We start from the raw sequence: 16,484 nt of genomic DNA on the forward strand, positions 1-16,484 counted from the left end.
TAACATTAGGGGTTAATAATAATAATATAGCTGGCGGCGGTATAGGGGGATTAGATTAGGGGTTAATAATTTTTATATAGGTGGCGGCGGTGTAAGGGGTCAGATTAGGGGATAGATAAGGTAGATGACAGCGGTGTAAGGGGTTCTAATTAGGGGATAGATAAGGTAGATGGTGGCGGTTTTAGGGGCTCACAGTAGGGGGTTAGTTTATGTAGATGGCGGCGGGGTCCGGGAGCGGCGGTTTAGGGGTTAATAACTTTATTAGGGATTTCGGGGGGGGGGATCGCGGTTGACAGGTAGATAGACATTGCGCATGCGTTAGGTGTTAGGTTTATTTTAGCAGATCGCGGTTGACAGGGAGATAGACATTGCGCATGCGTTAGGTGTTAGGTTTATTTTAGAAGATCGCGGTTGACAGGGAGATAGACATTGCGCATGCGTTAGGTGTTAGGTTTATTTTAGCTGCCAGTTTAGGGAGTTACGGGGCTCCAATAGTCAGCGTAAGGCTTCTTACGGCTGCTTTTTGTGGCGAGGTGAAAATGGAGTAAGTTTTCTCCATTTTCGCCATGTAAGTCCTTACGCTGCATATTGGATACCAAACTGCGCGGGTTTGGTATACCTGCCTATAGCCCAAAAAACTACGGGCGACGGCAGAAATATACGCGCGTAACTTCTAGGTTATGCCGTATATAGGATACCAAACCCGCACAAATATTGGCGTCGCCGGCTTTTGCGGGCGACGATTTTTATCGGATCGACCCCCTGGTATTCTTTGTGAAAAAGCAGCAATGCTCTACTGGGAGCTAGGTAACATGCTGGGTGAGCCAATAGCATGATGCATATATGTGCAGCCACCAATCAGCACATATCCTGTGCCTTCCTAGGTACCCTTTTCAACAAATGATACCAAGAGAACTAAACACATTATATAATAGAAGTACATTGGAAAGTTGTTTAAAATGTATGGTCTATCTGATTTATGAAAGGAAAAAATTGGGCTTCATTTCCATTTAAGGGTTTTTGTCCCGTAATATCGAAGTTCTTGTCACCAGTGGCAAAAGCGTGCTATTACAACCTCCGTCCCTCCTGCAGGCCTCCTATTATAGCGTGGTCTCGCCGTGAGAGCCGTGCAATTAATAACACAAGCTCCATTAATCCTGTTAAGGGGTTAAAATACATTACAATCTGGGGTTTGTTGCCTCTCTCGTTCAGAGAATTGCCTGGTATGGAGTGTCTTTTGGTAGGATCAGACTGATATGCTACAGGATGGAAGGCATGATGAGCAATAAGAGACTGTAACTAGCCTTACAAATAAGAAACAAAGTTACTTTATTACAATATACAGTATCTCACAAAATTGAGTACTCCCCTCAGATTTTTGTAAATATTATATTACCGTATATCTTTTCATATGACAACACTGAAGAAATGACACTTTGTTACAATGTAAAGTATTGAGTGTACAGCCTGTATAACAGTGTACATTTGCTGTCCCCTCAAAATAACTCAACACACAGCCATTAATGTCTAAACCATTGGCAACAAAAGTCAGTACACCCCTAAGTGGAAATGTCCAAATTAGGCCCAAACTGTCAATATTTTGTGTGGCCGCCATTATTTTCCAACACTGCCTTAACCCTCTTGGGCATGGAGTTCACCAGAGCTTCACAGGTTGCCACTGAAGTCCTCTTCCACTCCTCCATGATGACATCATGGAGCTGGTGGATGTTAGAGACCTTGTGCTCCCCCACTTTCCGTTTGAGGATGCCCCACAGATGCTCAATAGGGTTTAGGTGTGGAGACATGCTTGGCCAGTCCATCACCTTTACCCTCATCTTCTTTAGCAAGGCAGTGGTCGTCTTGGAGGTGTGTTTGGGGTCATTGTCATGTTGGAATACTGCCCTGCGGCCCAGTCTCCGAAGGGAGGGAATCATGCTCTGCTTCAGTATGTTACAGTACATGTTGGCATTCATGGTTCCCTCAATGAACTGTAGCTCCCCAGTGCCGGCAGCACTCATGCAGACCCAGAACATGACACTCCCACCACCATGCTTGACTGTAGGCAAGACACACTTGTCTTTGTACTCCTCACCTGGTTGCCGCCACACACGCTTGACACCATCTGGACCATCTTGGTCTCATCGGACCACAGGACATGGTTCCAGTAATTCATGTCCTTAGTCTGCTTGTCTTCAGCAAACTGTTTGCAGGCTTTCTTGTACATTATCTTTAGAATAGGCTTACTTCTGGGACGACAGCCATGCAGACCGATTTTATGCAGTCTGCGGCGTATAGTCTAAGCACTGACAGTCTGACCCCCCACGCCTTCAACCTCTGCAGCAGTGCTGGCAGCACTTATACATCTATTTCCCAAAGACAACCTCTGTATATGACGCTGAGCAAGTGCACTCAACTAATTTGGTCAACCATGGTGAGGCCTGTACTGAGTGGAACCTGTCTTGTGAAACCACTGTATGGTCTTGACCACTGTGCTGCAGCTCAGTTTCAGGGTCTTGGCAATCTTCTTATAGCCTATGCCATTTTTATTTAGAGCAACAATTCTTTTTTCAGATCCTCAGAGAGTTCATTGCCATAAGGTGCCATGTTGAACTTCCAGTGACCAGTATGAGAGAGTCTGAGAGCAATAACACCAAATTTAACACATCTGCTCCCCATTCACACCTGAGACCTTGTAACACTAACGAGTTACATGACACTGTGAAGGGAAAATGGATAATTGGGCCTAATTTAGACATTCCACTTAGGGGTGTACTCACTTTTGTTGCCAATGGTTTAGACATTAATGGCTGTGTGTTGAGTTATTTTGAGGGGACAGTACATTTACACTGTTATTCAGGCTGTACACTCACTACTTTACATTGTAGCAATGTGTCATTTCTTCAGTGTTGTCACATGAAAAGATATAATAAAATATTTACAAAAATGTGAGGAGTTGATATTCCTCTCCAAATGTGAATAAGCACCAATTATCTATGCTAAAAATGCTAATACTTTATGCTATACAAACAATGCAAGACCGGTGAGACAGATCTGATAAAACCACAATGACCCTAAAAAACAGAACCTACTGTATGTGAGATTCATTCGATCAATGAGTGCTCTTGTCTTTTATTAAAGAGGCATTTAAAAGTGTTCTTTTGGTAAAAACAAATATGTTAAATCAAAGTAAATATAAAAAAAAAAGATTGTGTAAAAAACAGCCAATTACTTACTTGTTTGTTGCAACATTACTACTTAGAAATTCTCAGTGTAGCCCACAGTGTTTTAAGAGCAGAGGATTTTAAAAACCTAACGGCTAGATTACGAGTTTTAGGGTCAGCTGAAAAAGCAGCGTTAACAGGTCCTAACGCTGCTTTTTCACTACTGCTGCTATTATGAGTCTTGCAGTTTTAGGGGCACCGCACACTTCTTTAGCCTTACCGCAAACCGACTTACGTAAAGTTTGTAAAGTCTTTTTTCTATGGGACTTCCATAACGCTGATATTACGTGTTTGTCCTGGGAGGCCAAAAAGTGAGTGGTACACCCTCTACCGCCAAGATTCCTAACGCATTCTAAAGCCTAGCCTAAACTAAATTAGCCTAAACTAAACTATCAATAGCCCTTAAAATGGCCTTTTGTGGGGCATTGCCCCAAATAAATCAGCTCTTTTACCTGTAAAAAAAATACACACAACCCCCCCCAAAAGTAAAACCCACCACCTACACAACCAACCCACCAAATAAAATCCTAACTAAAAAACCTAAGCTTCCCATTTCCCTGAAAAGAGCATTTGGATGGGCATTGCCTTTAAAAGGGCATTTAGCTCTATTGCAGGCCCAAAGCCCTAACCTAAAAAATAAACCCACCCAATACACCCTTAAAAAAATCTTAACACTAACTCCCGAAGATTCACTTACCGGTCTTCATCCAAGTCTTCATCCAAGAGGCAAGATGTCCTCAATGAAGCCGGCAGAAGTGGTCCTCCAGACAGGCAGAAGTGGTCCTTCAGATGGGCAGAAATCTTCATCCAGACGACATCTTCTATCTTCATCCTTCCGGCGCGGAGCGGGTGCATCTTCAAGACATCCAATGCGGAGCATCCTCTTCATCTGATGGACTACTGACGAATGAAGGTACCTTTAAATGACGTCATCCAAGATGGCGTCCCTTAGATTCCGATTGGGTGAAAGAATTCTATCAGCCAATCGGAATTAAGGTAGAAAAATCCTATTGGCTGATTGGATCAGCCAATAGGTTTGAGCTTGCATTCCATTGGCTGATTGGAACAGCCAATAGAATGCAAGCTCAATCCTATTGGCTGATCCAATGCAATCAGCCAATAGGATTTTTTCTACCTTAATTCTGATTGGCTGATAGAATTCTATCAACCAATCGGAATCTAAGGGACGCCTTCTTGGATGACATCATTTAAAGGTACCTTCATTCGTCGTTAGTCCGTCGGAAGAAGAGGATGCTCCGCATCTGATGTCTTGAAGATGGACTCGCTCCGTGCCAGAAGGATGAAGATAGAAGATGACGTCTGGATGAAGACTTCTGCCCATCTGGAGGACCACTTCTGCCCGTCTGGAGGACCACTTCTGCCAGCTTCATTGAGGACATCTTGCCACTTGGATGAAGATTTCTCCCGGTAAGTGAATCTTCGGGGGTTAGTGTTAGGATTTTTTTAAGGGTGTATTGGGTGGGTTTATTTTTTAGGTTAGGGCTTTGGACCTGCAATAGAGCTCAATGCCCATCCAAATGCCCTTTTCAGGGCAATGAGGAGCTTAGGTTTTTTTAGTTAAGATTTTATTTGAGGGGTTGGTTGTGTGGGTGGTGGGTTTTACTGTTGGGTGGTTGTTTGTATTTTATTTTACAGGTAAAAGAGCTGATTTATTTGGGGCAATACCCCACAAAAGGCCATTTTAAGGGCTATTGATAGTTTAGTTTAGGCTAGGGTTTTTTTTTATTTTGGGGGGGCTTTTTTATTTTGATAGGGCTATTATATTAGGTGTAATTAGTTTAAAGATCTTGTAATTTGTTTTTATTTTCTGTAATTTAGTGTTGTTTTTTTGTGTGATTTAGCTAATTTAATTTAATTTATTTAATTGTATTTAATGTAGGTTATTGATTTAATTGTAGTGTTAGGTGTTAGTGTAACAGGTTAGTTTTTATTTTACAGGTAAATTTGTATTTATTTTAGCTAGATAGTTATTAAATAGTTAATAACTATTTAATAACTATTCTACCTAGTTAAAATAAATACAAACTTGCCTGTAAAATAAAAATAAACCCTGAGCTAGATACAATGTAACTATTAGTTATATTGTAGCTAGCTTAGGGTTTATTTTATAAGTAAGTATTTAGTTTTAAATAGGAATTATTTAGGTTATGATAGTAATTTTTATTTAGATTTATTTAAAATATATTTAAGTTAGGGTGTGTTAGGGTTAGACTTACGTTTAGGGGTTAATAAATTTAGAATAGTGGCTGTGACGTTGGGGGTGGCAGATTAAGGGTTAATAAATGTAGGTAGGTTGCGGCGACATTTGGGCGGCAGATTAGGGGTTAATAAATATAATGTAGGTGGCAGCGATGTTGGGGGCAGCAGATTAGGGGTTAATAAATATAATGTAGGTGGCGGCGATGTCCGGAGCGGCAGATTAGGGGTTAATAAGTATAATGCAGGTGTCGGGGATGTTGGGGGCTGCAGATTAGGGGTTAATAAGTTTAAGATTAGGGGTGTTTAGACTCTGGGTTCATGTTAGGGTGATAGGTGTAAACATAACTTTTATTTCCCCATAGGAATCAATGGGGCTGCATTAAGCTGCTTTTTTGCAGGTGACTTTTTCTCAGCCGGCTCTCCCCATTGATGTCTATGGGGAAATCGTGCATGAGCACGTACGACCAGCTCACCACTGACTTAAGCAGCGCTGGTATTGGAGTGCGGAATGGAGCTCAATTTTGCTCTACGCTCACTTCTTGCCTTTTAACGCCGGATTTGTAAAAACCTGTGATACCAGCGATGCAGGTAAGTGAGCGGTGAGAAAAAACTGCACGTTAGCACTGCACAGCTCATAAATCAAAACTCGGAATCTGGCCGTAAGATTTCTTCTGTCAGTTTTGAGCATGAGCAAATCGGACTCCCTGTTTTCTAGTCTATTCACTAGCCTAGCGGTTTTATGACATCAGGCTAAGATAAAACTTCCTACAGAGGCTCCTCCTCCATATAGGGCTGTGAAAGGAAGCACAAATGTAGTTTAACAATATAAGTAAAAGGTTGAATCCATTTAAATAGATGAATAATACAGGTTTCTATATAGAGCTGCATGTATTAAAAGGTGAGTGGACAAACTTCTCAACTTGAGAAGTTGTCTGCTCGCCTTCATTGTATGCGGGTAATGGACGAACAGGATCCATTGCCCGTATGTATCATTACAAGCTAAAATTAGTGTGTAAAGCCCCTTCCTTCTGTGGTGTGACCAATCATGTGAGAGAAGGGGCTGTCAATCACCCTGAGCAAGCAAGCTCTCAGTGATTTCTAATGACACTGCTGGAAGCAGTATCACATTTGCGAACCTGCCCAGTACATAGAGCCATAAGTATAAGCAATTGCTTAGTACTATTTTATTACAACAATGAAACAGACTGTTTAATATCCCTTTAAATATTCAATATTCATTTTTTTTCCTATTAAAATCAAATTTTCTGAACTATTTCAGTGAGTTCAATAAGTTTGTAGTGAACTGTTATATGTAAACAACCTTGCAAATCAAACTTGTCATCTACCAGATGGTGTGTTCTAATAATTTACATTATTTGCTTAAAAAACATCAAAGCTAGTTTGTCTATTCAAATAGGTAAAATAAAAATAAAAATTTTGACTTCTTCTATAACATATATGGGTAGATTTATCAATGTGCGAGCAGACATGATATGAAGTAGCGTATGTCCGCCACACATAAATAAATGCCGACAACATACGTATTCGATCGGGTTGAAATCTGTCTGCAGCCTCAGAGCAGGCGGACAAGTTATTTACTTTGGAAATTCCATGGAAAAAAAATTCACATTACTGCCTGCCAAAAAAAAAAGAAGGTAAGAGAAGGCCTAAAACCTTGGGGGTGAGTGGGGGTAGGGGGGCAACAGAATTTTAAATGCCTAGGGCAGCACAAAACCTAAATACTCCACTGCTTAGGGTGCAAAACATATACAGCAAAATGAGAATTTTAAGAAAAGCTGAGCTCCCCAAGTTTTAACAAAACCAGGTTAATATCTAAGGTGACAGTGTGAGGAGCCAGTATGGATATCATGAAGCTATGGTATTAGTGGTGTTCCATCTACACTGTATCTTCTATTAAATGTGTCCATGTCACAGATAGTGATGTCGCGAACCTAAAATTTTCGAATAGCGGACTCGAACTTCCGGTATTGTTCGCCAACGCGCGAACCGCGCAAACCGCCATTGAATTCAATAGGTAGGCGAACTTTAAAACCTACAAGGACTCTTTCTGGCCACAATAGTGATGGAAAAGATGTTTCAAGGGTACTAACACCTGGACTGTCGCATGCTGGAGGGGGATCCCTGGCAAAACTCCCATGGAAAATTACATAGTTTATGCAGAGTCTGCTTTTAAGCCATAATGTGCCTAAATCAACTAACATTTCCAAAGTGGCTGTCTCAAAACCTCCCGGACAGAAGATAGATTGATAGATATGATAGATAGATATACATAGATTGATAGTTAGATAGAATCGATAGAAGAGAAATAGATAGATTTGTTAGATATATAATTACCCTAATAAAGTCTAATAATTAACATGCGTTCTTGGACCCAACTAGCTTGTATTAATTAGTACTTTTCTTAGCACTTTAATCCCTGTCCCCCCCCCCCCATTGGGGGTGTTCTATATGGCCTGCCTGATTACCCTGAAAAAATATAATAATAAGACATGCGGTCTGGTACCTATTTTAACTAGGTTGTGTTTTAAGTACTACCATACTTAGCACTTTAATCTCTGTAACTCCCCCTATTTGGTGAGGTCTATACGGCCTGGATGATTACCCATACAAAATATAATAATAAGACATCTGCTCTTGGTCTGCGACCCATGGTAACTATGTTGTGTTAATTAGTAATGTCCTTCGCATTTTAATAGCTGTTACTCATACTCACCCTATTGGTGGAGGTCTATATGGCCTGCATGATTACCCTTACAAAATATAATAACCAAACATATGCTCTGGGACCCATGGTAAGTAGGTTGTGTTAAGTAGTACTGTTCTTTGCAGTTTAATACCTGTTACAACACCAAATGGTGGCAGGTCTATCTGGCCTTCATGATTAGCTGCACCCAAACCCCAAAAAAAGCCGAGTGGTCTTAGACTAACACCCATGGCTAACTCAGTTGTTTCAATTAGTACTATTCTTAGCACTTTCATCCCTGTTACGGGTGGTCTACATGGCCATCATGATTAGCTGAACAAAATACTACAATCCAACCTTTGCTCAGTCTTCATAGGCCCTTCATTGTCTGTATTTTGATAGTACAGTTCTTATTATTTTTATAGCTGATACAACACCGAATGTTGTCAGCTCTATATGGCCTGCATGATTAGCCGCACCCAATACAAAAATAAATCCAAGCGGTCTTGGATTAACACCCATGGCTAACTCTGTTGTTTCAAGTAGTACTATTCTTAGCACTTTCATCTCATCATCCCTGTTACTTCCAGGACTCTCGGTGGTGGTCTACATGGCCATCATGATTAGCCTAACCAAATACTACAAACCAACCTTGGCTCATTCTTCATAAGGCCCTTCATTGGCTGTATTTTGGTAGTACTGTTCTTATTAGTTTAATAGCTGATACGACACCGAATGGTGGCGGCTCTATATGGCCTGCATGAATAGCCGCACCCAAAGCCAAAAAAAAGCCAAGCGGTCTTGCACTAACACCCATAGCTAACTCTGTTGTTTCAAGTTCTACTATTCTTAGCTCTTTCATCTCATCCCTGTTACTTCCAGGACTCTCAGTGGTGGTGGTCTACATGGCCATCATGATTACCCTCACCAAAATATAACAACAATATGTGCGTGTAGGGAACCATGGTAAGCTTACTTCCTTTCGCAAAATCGAGTATAACAGTTGCATGCAGAGGTTCTGACCCTGCATTATGGCTGCACCTCTCCCTAAAAGAGGCATGCGTTACAGAGTCTGTGGGCATGTATGCAAAGAGCTGGCCTGCCTAAAAAGAGGAGCAAGGCTGTACAGGTTGTTCTCCTTCAGCCGTTTTATATGCTGTCCCACGGCCACGACCCTCAACAACCACAACAGAATGAAACACCACATATGCCATCCTTTTGAACAACAGAGTACAGGTATGGCATTAATTTTAGTTACACAGCAATATTTATTATGAACCGTGAAATTGAAAACAGAAACATGATTGGACACCCAATACAGTACAGGTCGTTCTCCTTCGGCCTTTTTAGAATAGTGTTCCGGACCCCCAACAAAAACAACAGCAGGAAAGAGGACATACGGCATCCTTTTGAACAATAGATAACAGGTAAGGCATAGATTTTACAAAGCCATAGATAATTTTTTTGCAAATTTGAAATAAAAAAAAAAACATTGATTGGACACCCAGCACACTTCTTTATCCTTAGGCCTTTTTATAAGAGGCTCCCGGAGCCTCAACTGAAACAACAGCATGAAAGAGGACATATGGCATCCTTGTGAACAATTGATTACAGTTAAGGCATTGATTTTAGAATCCCAGAGATCATTTATATGACTCGGGAAATAGAAAAAAACATTGATTGGACATCCAGTACACTTCTTTATCCTTAGGCCTTTTTATAAGAGGCTCCCGGAGCCTCAACAGAAAAAACATTATGAAAGAGGAGATATGTCATCCTTTTGAATAATAGATTACAGGAAAGGCATTGATTTTAGAATCCCAGAGATCATTTATATGACCCGGGAAATAGAAAAAAACATTGATTAGACACCCAGTACACTTAGTTATCCTCAGGCCTTTTTAATAAGAGGGTCCCGGTGCCTCAACCGAAACAACAGCATGAAAGAGGACATATGTCATCCTTTTGAATAATAGTTTACAGGAAAGGCATTGATTTTAGAATCCCAGAGATCATTTATATGACCCGGGAAATAGAAAAAATCATTGATTAGACACCCAGTACACTTATTTATTCTTAGGCCTTTTTAATAAGAGGTTCCCGGAGCCTCAACCGAAACAACAGCATGAAAGAGGACATATGTCATCCTTTTGAATAATAGATTACAGGAAAGGCATTGATTTTAGAATCCCAGAGATCATTTATATGACCCGGGAAATAGAAAAAAACATTGATTAGACACCCAGTACACTTAGTTATCCTCAGGCCTTTTTAATAAGAGGGTCCCGGAGCCTCAACCGAAACAACAGCATGAAAGAGGACATATGTCATCCTTTTGAATAATAGATTACAGGAAAGGCATTGATTTTAGAATCCCAGAGCTCATTTATATGACCCGGGAAATAGAAAAAAACATTGATTAGACACCCAGTACACTTATTTATTCTTAGGCCTTTTTAATAAGAGGGTCCCGGAGCCTCAACCGAAACAACAGCATAAAAGAGGACATATGTCATCCTTTTGAATAATAGATTACAGGAAAGGCATTGATTTTAGAAACCCACAGATCATTATTTGCAACCGTGAAATAGAAAAAAACATTGATTAGACACCCATTACACTTATTTTTCCTCAGGCCTTTTTAATAAGAGGGTCCCGGAGCCTCAACCGAAACAACTGCATGAAAGAGGACATATGTCATCTTTTTGAATAATAGATTACAGGAAAGGCATTGATTTTAGAATCCCAGAGATCATTTATATGACCCGGGAAATAGAAAAAAACATTGATTAGACACCCAGTACACTTATTTATCCATAGGCCTTTTTAACAGAGGCTCCCGGAGCCTCAACTGAAACAACAGCATGAAAGAGGACATATGGCATCCTTGTGAACAATTGATTACAGTTAAGGCATTGATTTTAGAATCCCAGAGATCATTTATATGACCCGGGAAATAGAAAAAAACATTGATTGGACACCCAGTACACTTCTTTATCCTTAGGCCTTTTTATAAGAGGCTCCCGGAACCTCAACAGAAAAAACATTATGAAAGAGGAGATAGGTCATCCTTTTGAATAATAGATTACAGGAAAGGCATTGATTTTAGAATCCCAGAGATCATTTATATGACCCGGGAAATAGAAAAAAACATTGATTAGACACCCAGTACACTTATTTATCCTCAGGCCTTTTTAATAAGAGGGTCCCGGAGCCTCAACCGAAACAACAGCATGAAAGAGGACATATGTCATCCTTTTGAATAATAGATTACAGGAAAGGCATTGGTTTTAGAATCCCAGAGATCATTTATATGACCCGGGAAATAGAAAAAATCATTGATTAGACACCCAGTACACTTATTTATTCTTAGGCCTTTTTAATAAGAGGTTCCCGGAGCCTTAACCGAAACAACAGCATGAAAGAGGACATATGTCATCCTTTTGAATAATAGATTACAGGAAAGGCATTGATTTTAGAATTCCAGAGATCATTTATATGACCCGGGAAATAGAAAAAATCATTGATTAGACACCCAGTACACTTATTTATTCTTAGGCCTTTTTAATAAGAGGTTCCCGGAGCCTCAACCGAAACAACAGCATGAAAGAGGACATATGTCATCCTTTTGAATAAAAGATTACAGGAAAGGCATTGATTTTAGAATCCCAGAGATCATTTATATGACCCGGGAAATAGAAAAAAACATTGATTAGACACCCAGTACACTTAGTTATCCTCAGGCCTTTTTAATAAGAGGGTCCCGGAGCCTCAACCGAAACAACAGCATGAGAGAGGACATATGTCATCCTTTTGAATAATAGATTACAGGAAAGGCATTGATTTTAGAAACCCACAGATCATTATTTGCAACCGTGAAAGAGAAAAAAACATTGATTAGACACCCATTACACTTATTTTTCCTCAGGCCTTTTTAATAAGAGGGTCCCGGAGCCTCAACCGGAACAACTGCATGAAAGAGGACATATGTCATCTTTTTGAATAATAGATTACAGGAAAGGCATTGATTTTAGAATCCCAGAGATCATTTATATGACCCGGGAAATAGAAAAAAACATTGATTAGACACACAGTACACTTATTTATCCATAGGCCTTTTTAGCAGAGGCTCCAGGACCCTCAACAAAAACAAGAGCAGGGAGGTGGGAATAGGAGTACAATGGAGTGTGACAATAATAATGTGAAGGGGAAGATTGCGGAGTTGTGGCATTTTAATTTTGTTATCGTGGGAAGTACTTGCAATGACCGTGCTCTGGTGAATCCATATCGCTAATGTCTTTTTTAAGGCACTGTTTGTCTATTTTTTGAATATCAGCATTTGGTAATTGAAGCTCAACTTAAGGCTGGTGAGAACCGACCTTATGGACCATGTGCTTATGGATGACAAGGACATCCTGTCCTGTGGTGCACAGAGATGGAGAGGATTTTGGGCCTCCCTGTACACTACCCAGATGCCTCCAACATCACCAGAAACACAAGACAGCGACTCTTGGGAAGTCACCACACTTCCTGGAGTGTTCCGGTAGCCATCTCTTTGCGCCCTGAAAAGAATACTTTATCAGTGTTTGTGTATACATCCGACAACAGCTTTTGAGACTGTGGTGACGCACATGTTATTTACTGTTGTTCCAGCTGTGGCAATATCAATTGGCATTAAAAAGGTAAAATTTGGGGGGCGGAGCCTATAGTTGTTGCAGTAGGACGTGTGTTTGAGGAGCTCCAGGTCTTACAAGTTACTTTGGAGTTAGTTTTCAACCTTAATTTAATTTTCTTTTTGGGATTCATAGTCACACTTTCTGGGGCTATCCAAGAGGAGCCTGGTAAAAGCACTAGTCACCCCTTATATCAACGGGTACGGAGACCTGTTTTTTGCCTTTCCAATATGGCGCTGGACACCCCTGAATGAAAAAAAAAAGTTAAGATTTGGACTAGTGACGCACATTTTATGCATGCTGTGGCAATTGCAATTTGCAATAAAAATAATCTGCTAACAACCACTACCTACGACCACACCTGACTCCTGAAATCATGCTTCAGTTATTAACTCAAGTTAAATTATTATTATTTTTTTTTTATTATGCTCAGCAGATTTAAAACATACCATTCTTCAATCTTCTAGTCATATCACACGACATGTCAAAATGCTGCACGGAAAATGGCACTGTGCAAAGTCATAATCTTAGTGAACCTATAAGTGCATTACATTTTCTAAAATAATCAAAAATACCGAGAAAAAAAAAAAAAAAGGAAAGAGGACATATGGCATCCTTTTGAACAATAGATTACATTTAAGGCATTGATTTGAGAAACCCAGAGATAATTTGTTGCAACCGGGAAATCTAAAAAAAACAGGATTAGACACCCAGTACACTTATTTATCCTTAGGCCTTATTAGCAGAGGCTCCAGGACCCTCAACAAAACCAGCAGCAGGAAAGAGGACATATGGCATCCTTTAGAAAAATAGATTTCTGGAAAGGCATTGATTTTAGAAACACAGAGATCATTAGTTGCAACCGTGAAATCTAAAAAAACTTAGATTATACACCCAGTACACTTCTTTATCCTTAGGCCTTTTTAGCAGAGGCTCCAGGACCATCCACAAAACCAGCAGCATGAAAGAGGACATATGGATCTGGCAGAGGAAATGTAGTGGGGGCAGGGGTTCCAAAGACGAAGGAAAACGAGGAACTGGAATGTGAGGGTATGGGCCGGGTCTGGAAGTTCAGCAGGAGAGCTTGAGGCGGGAGTTGCTGTTAGTGCTGCCGACAAAACCTATGACGGATAAGGCATGCAGAAAAAAGGGATGGACTGTTAGTGCTGCCGAAAAAAACCTATGACGGATAAGGCATGCAGAAAAAAGGGAGGAGGTTAGGACACTAAAAAAAAAAAAATATATCATTGAGACAGAGTACTGCAACAAATCGCAAGGACTGGAGGGACTGTGTAGTAACCTGAATGTTACGTCTATGCAGCACTCTTCAGGTTGGAGTAGCCTGACATTGGAACCACTTGCTGTGTATTGAAACACAGAAATCTTGCTTGGATGGTGGACTAAAAGGACACAGTTTCTTTGTATAGACTGGAACCAAAAAGGGAAATTGGAGGAATAGGATTATTACCCTAGTTTGGCAGCTTTGCTGCCCTTTTATACACAGATGAATGAAGACCTCATTCGGAAAGGCAGCAGGTCAGAGAGCCAGAGGTGATGCAGCACATGCAGGTGTGTCTGCCAGTATGATGAAAAAAAGGACTTCTCACAAGAAGCATCTAAATAATGTTGGTCCAAGCAAACCAATTTCCCAGCCCCGGAGGAATATTGTAGGTTGCAGAATACAGCATGGTTGGAAAGAAGGTAGTGGCCCAATAACACAATGGAAAGGAACTGTATTGGATCAAGTGCTAGTCAACCCATACCTTTATCTTATTAAATATGATGGATTTGATTGGGTCTATGGACTAGAACTCCACAAGTACGAGCGAGTGTCTGCGCTTGAAGTTCTTCCAGATAGAGTTGCTTCATCTCGAATTAGTGATGCTCACTTGGCAGACACAATGATTGGTAAAGCTGTTGAACACATGTTTGAAACAGAAGATGGTTCTAAGGATGAGTGGAGAGGAATGGTCTTAGCAAGAGCTCCCATAATGAACACATGGTTTTATATAACCTACGAGAAGGACCCAGTTTTATATATGTATCAGCTATTAGATGACTACAAAGAAGGAGATCTCCGCATCATGCCAGACTCTATTGATTCCCCTCCAGCAGAAAGAGAACCAGGAGAAGTTGTGGACAGCCTTGTAGGAAAGCAAGTGGAGTATGCCAAAGAAGATGGCTCAAAAAGGACTGGCATGATAATACACCAAGTGGAAGCCAAACCCTCTGTTTATTTCATAAAATTTGATGACGATTTCCATATTTATGTTTACGATTTGGTGAAGACATCATAGATGTAATATTTTACTTATTGCCAAACAGGTGGATTTATTAAATGTAAAATATGTAGACAAACCTGTCCACTTCTGTCCAATAATGTGACGCTTCAGATTTCAGGCAAGCTCGCAACCCCTTAAAGGAAGTAACGCAGTTTTGATGCTAAGAACAAAAAAAAATTTCCACATCAAAAGGAAACAAACCACATTCTGTGAATTACAACTCATTTTGCATAATGGAATTTATCCTTTAGAAGGAAACTGATTTAGTAGTGGTGAATTCAAACAAAAGAAGCATGGATGCAAGAGACAAACTGGGCGAATTCAGTAAATTTTCAAAGTGGGGGGAAAAAAAGGTTATAAAAATTTAATTGTTGTATTTCTTAAGCACTCATTCCTCATCAATACAAGTCCAGTTTGGTATATCTAACTTCTTTAACATAGTTATCAGTATGTATTTCAAGTAAAAGTATTTTTCCCAGTGTTACTTATGTCTTATAATGTGGGGAGTGTGGTGCTGCAGTTCAGTTTCATCCAGCTGCCCAGTGATGTAGGGTCTTTTTTTTCTTTGGTCCCTCTTGTTACAACTTTCTGATTCATAATATTTTGTTACTTTTTGTACCTGTTTGGTCAGAAATCTTGTTATAGTACAACAATTGACAACTTATTTCCATTTTTTTTTTATCCCATCCCAGTAAAAACGATTATCCAGCAAAAAAAAAAAGAGGACATATGTCATCCTTTTGAAAATTAGATTACAGGAAAGGCATTGATTTTAGAAACACAGAGATCATTAGTTGCAACAGTGAAATCTAAGAAAACATAGATTATACACCCAGTACACTTCTTTATCCTTAGGCCTTTTTATAGCAGAGGCTACAGGACCCTACACAAAACCAGCAGCAGGAAAGAGGACATATGGCATCCTTTTGAAAATTAGATTACAGGAAAGTCATTGATTTTAGAAACACAGAGATCATTAGTTGCAACCGTGAAATCTAAAAAAACATAGATTATACACCCAGTACACTTCTTTATCCTTAGGCCTTTTTAGAAGAGGCTCCCGGATCCTCAACAGAAACAACAGCATGAAAGAGGACATATGGCATCCTTGTGACTCATAGATTACAGGAAAGGCATTGATTTTAGAAACCCTGGGATAATTTGTTGCAATCGTGAAATCTAAAAAAAGATTGATTAGATACCCAGTACACTTATTTATCCTTAGCTCTTTTTTTAGCAAAGGCTCCAGGACCCTCCACAAAACCAGCAGCAGGAAAGAGGACATATGTCATCCTTTTGAAAATTAGATTACAGGAAAGGCATTGATTTTAGAAACACAGAGATCATTAGTTGCAACAGTGAAATCTAAGAAAACATAGATTAT

At 40.0% G+C, this 16,484-nt stretch overlaps 1 protein-coding gene across 1 annotated transcript; it reads left to right on the top strand.

Annotated features, from left to right (window-relative positions):
• The first annotated feature begins 14,326 nt into the window (after positions 1 to 14,326).
• LOC128636313 (spindlin-Z-like) lies at positions 14,327 to 15,115 on the top strand. The gene has a single exon (XM_053689344.1). The coding sequence runs from the start codon at positions 14,327 to 14,329 to the stop codon at positions 15,113 to 15,115; it is 789 nt and encodes a 262-aa protein (XP_053545319.1).
• The last annotated feature ends 1,369 nt before the right edge of the window (positions 15,116 to 16,484 follow it).

This window comes from Bombina bombina, chromosome 7 (genome assembly GCF_027579735.1).
Source record: "Bombina bombina isolate aBomBom1 chromosome 7, aBomBom1.pri, whole genome shotgun sequence".
Lineage (NCBI taxonomy): Eukaryota > Metazoa > Chordata > Amphibia > Anura > Bombinatoridae > Bombina > Bombina bombina.